Raw genomic sequence first — 501 nt, forward strand, 5'->3', positions numbered from 1 at the left:
AGAAGCACAATAGAAGCATTTATTTTATTTGTTTTTATATATCCTCCTATTTCTGTTTATTTTTCTACACAGAATTTATTTTGATATTTGCCGTGACGTCATCACTGCATACACGCGAAGTTTGATTCAACTCGGAGTTTGCAGAGATTAATGACGTCACTGCCATGCTTGTTGACTGAAATCGAGCTTGTTAAGCGATAGTTCCGATTGGCCGTGTAAACAACAAGCTGGGATATAGACGCCCCTGAGAATGGTAATGAAAGGAACAGACGAAGTACTCTGCGAAAAAGAGCTAGCCTGAGTGTCTGGTCCTGATCTCTCGCTCCTCCAGGTGCGCGATGGTGTCCGGGAGGGGCACGTGCAGCGTCTCCGGCAGGGGCAGCGTGGCCAGCCCCGCCAGCACCGACGCCGCCCCGAACACGGCTGACGGCGCCCACGGGTACAAGGGGCCCTGGCAAGGGGGAGGGGTTAGTTTGGCTTTGTCATGAAGGGCGGCTTGCG

General features: G+C 51.5%; 1 protein-coding gene across 1 annotated transcript in view; it reads right to left on the bottom strand.

Annotated features, from left to right (window-relative positions):
- Window positions 1–10: 10 nt before the first annotated feature.
- The window catches only part of LOC119582369 (solute carrier family 22 member 15-like), a 3,793-nt gene continuing 3,302 nt past the window's right edge, over window positions 11–501 (bottom strand). Inside the window, exon 4 of the mRNA XM_037930582.1 lies at window positions 11–451. Within this exon, the coding sequence (XP_037786510.1) occupies window positions 293–451 (159 nt within the window). The 3' untranslated portion in view covers window positions 11–292. The remainder of the gene's footprint in view (window positions 452–501) is intronic.

Source organism: Penaeus monodon, chromosome 15 (assembly GCF_015228065.2).
Source record: "Penaeus monodon isolate SGIC_2016 chromosome 15, NSTDA_Pmon_1, whole genome shotgun sequence".
In the NCBI taxonomy this organism is placed as follows: domain Eukaryota; kingdom Metazoa; phylum Arthropoda; class Malacostraca; order Decapoda; family Penaeidae; genus Penaeus; species Penaeus monodon.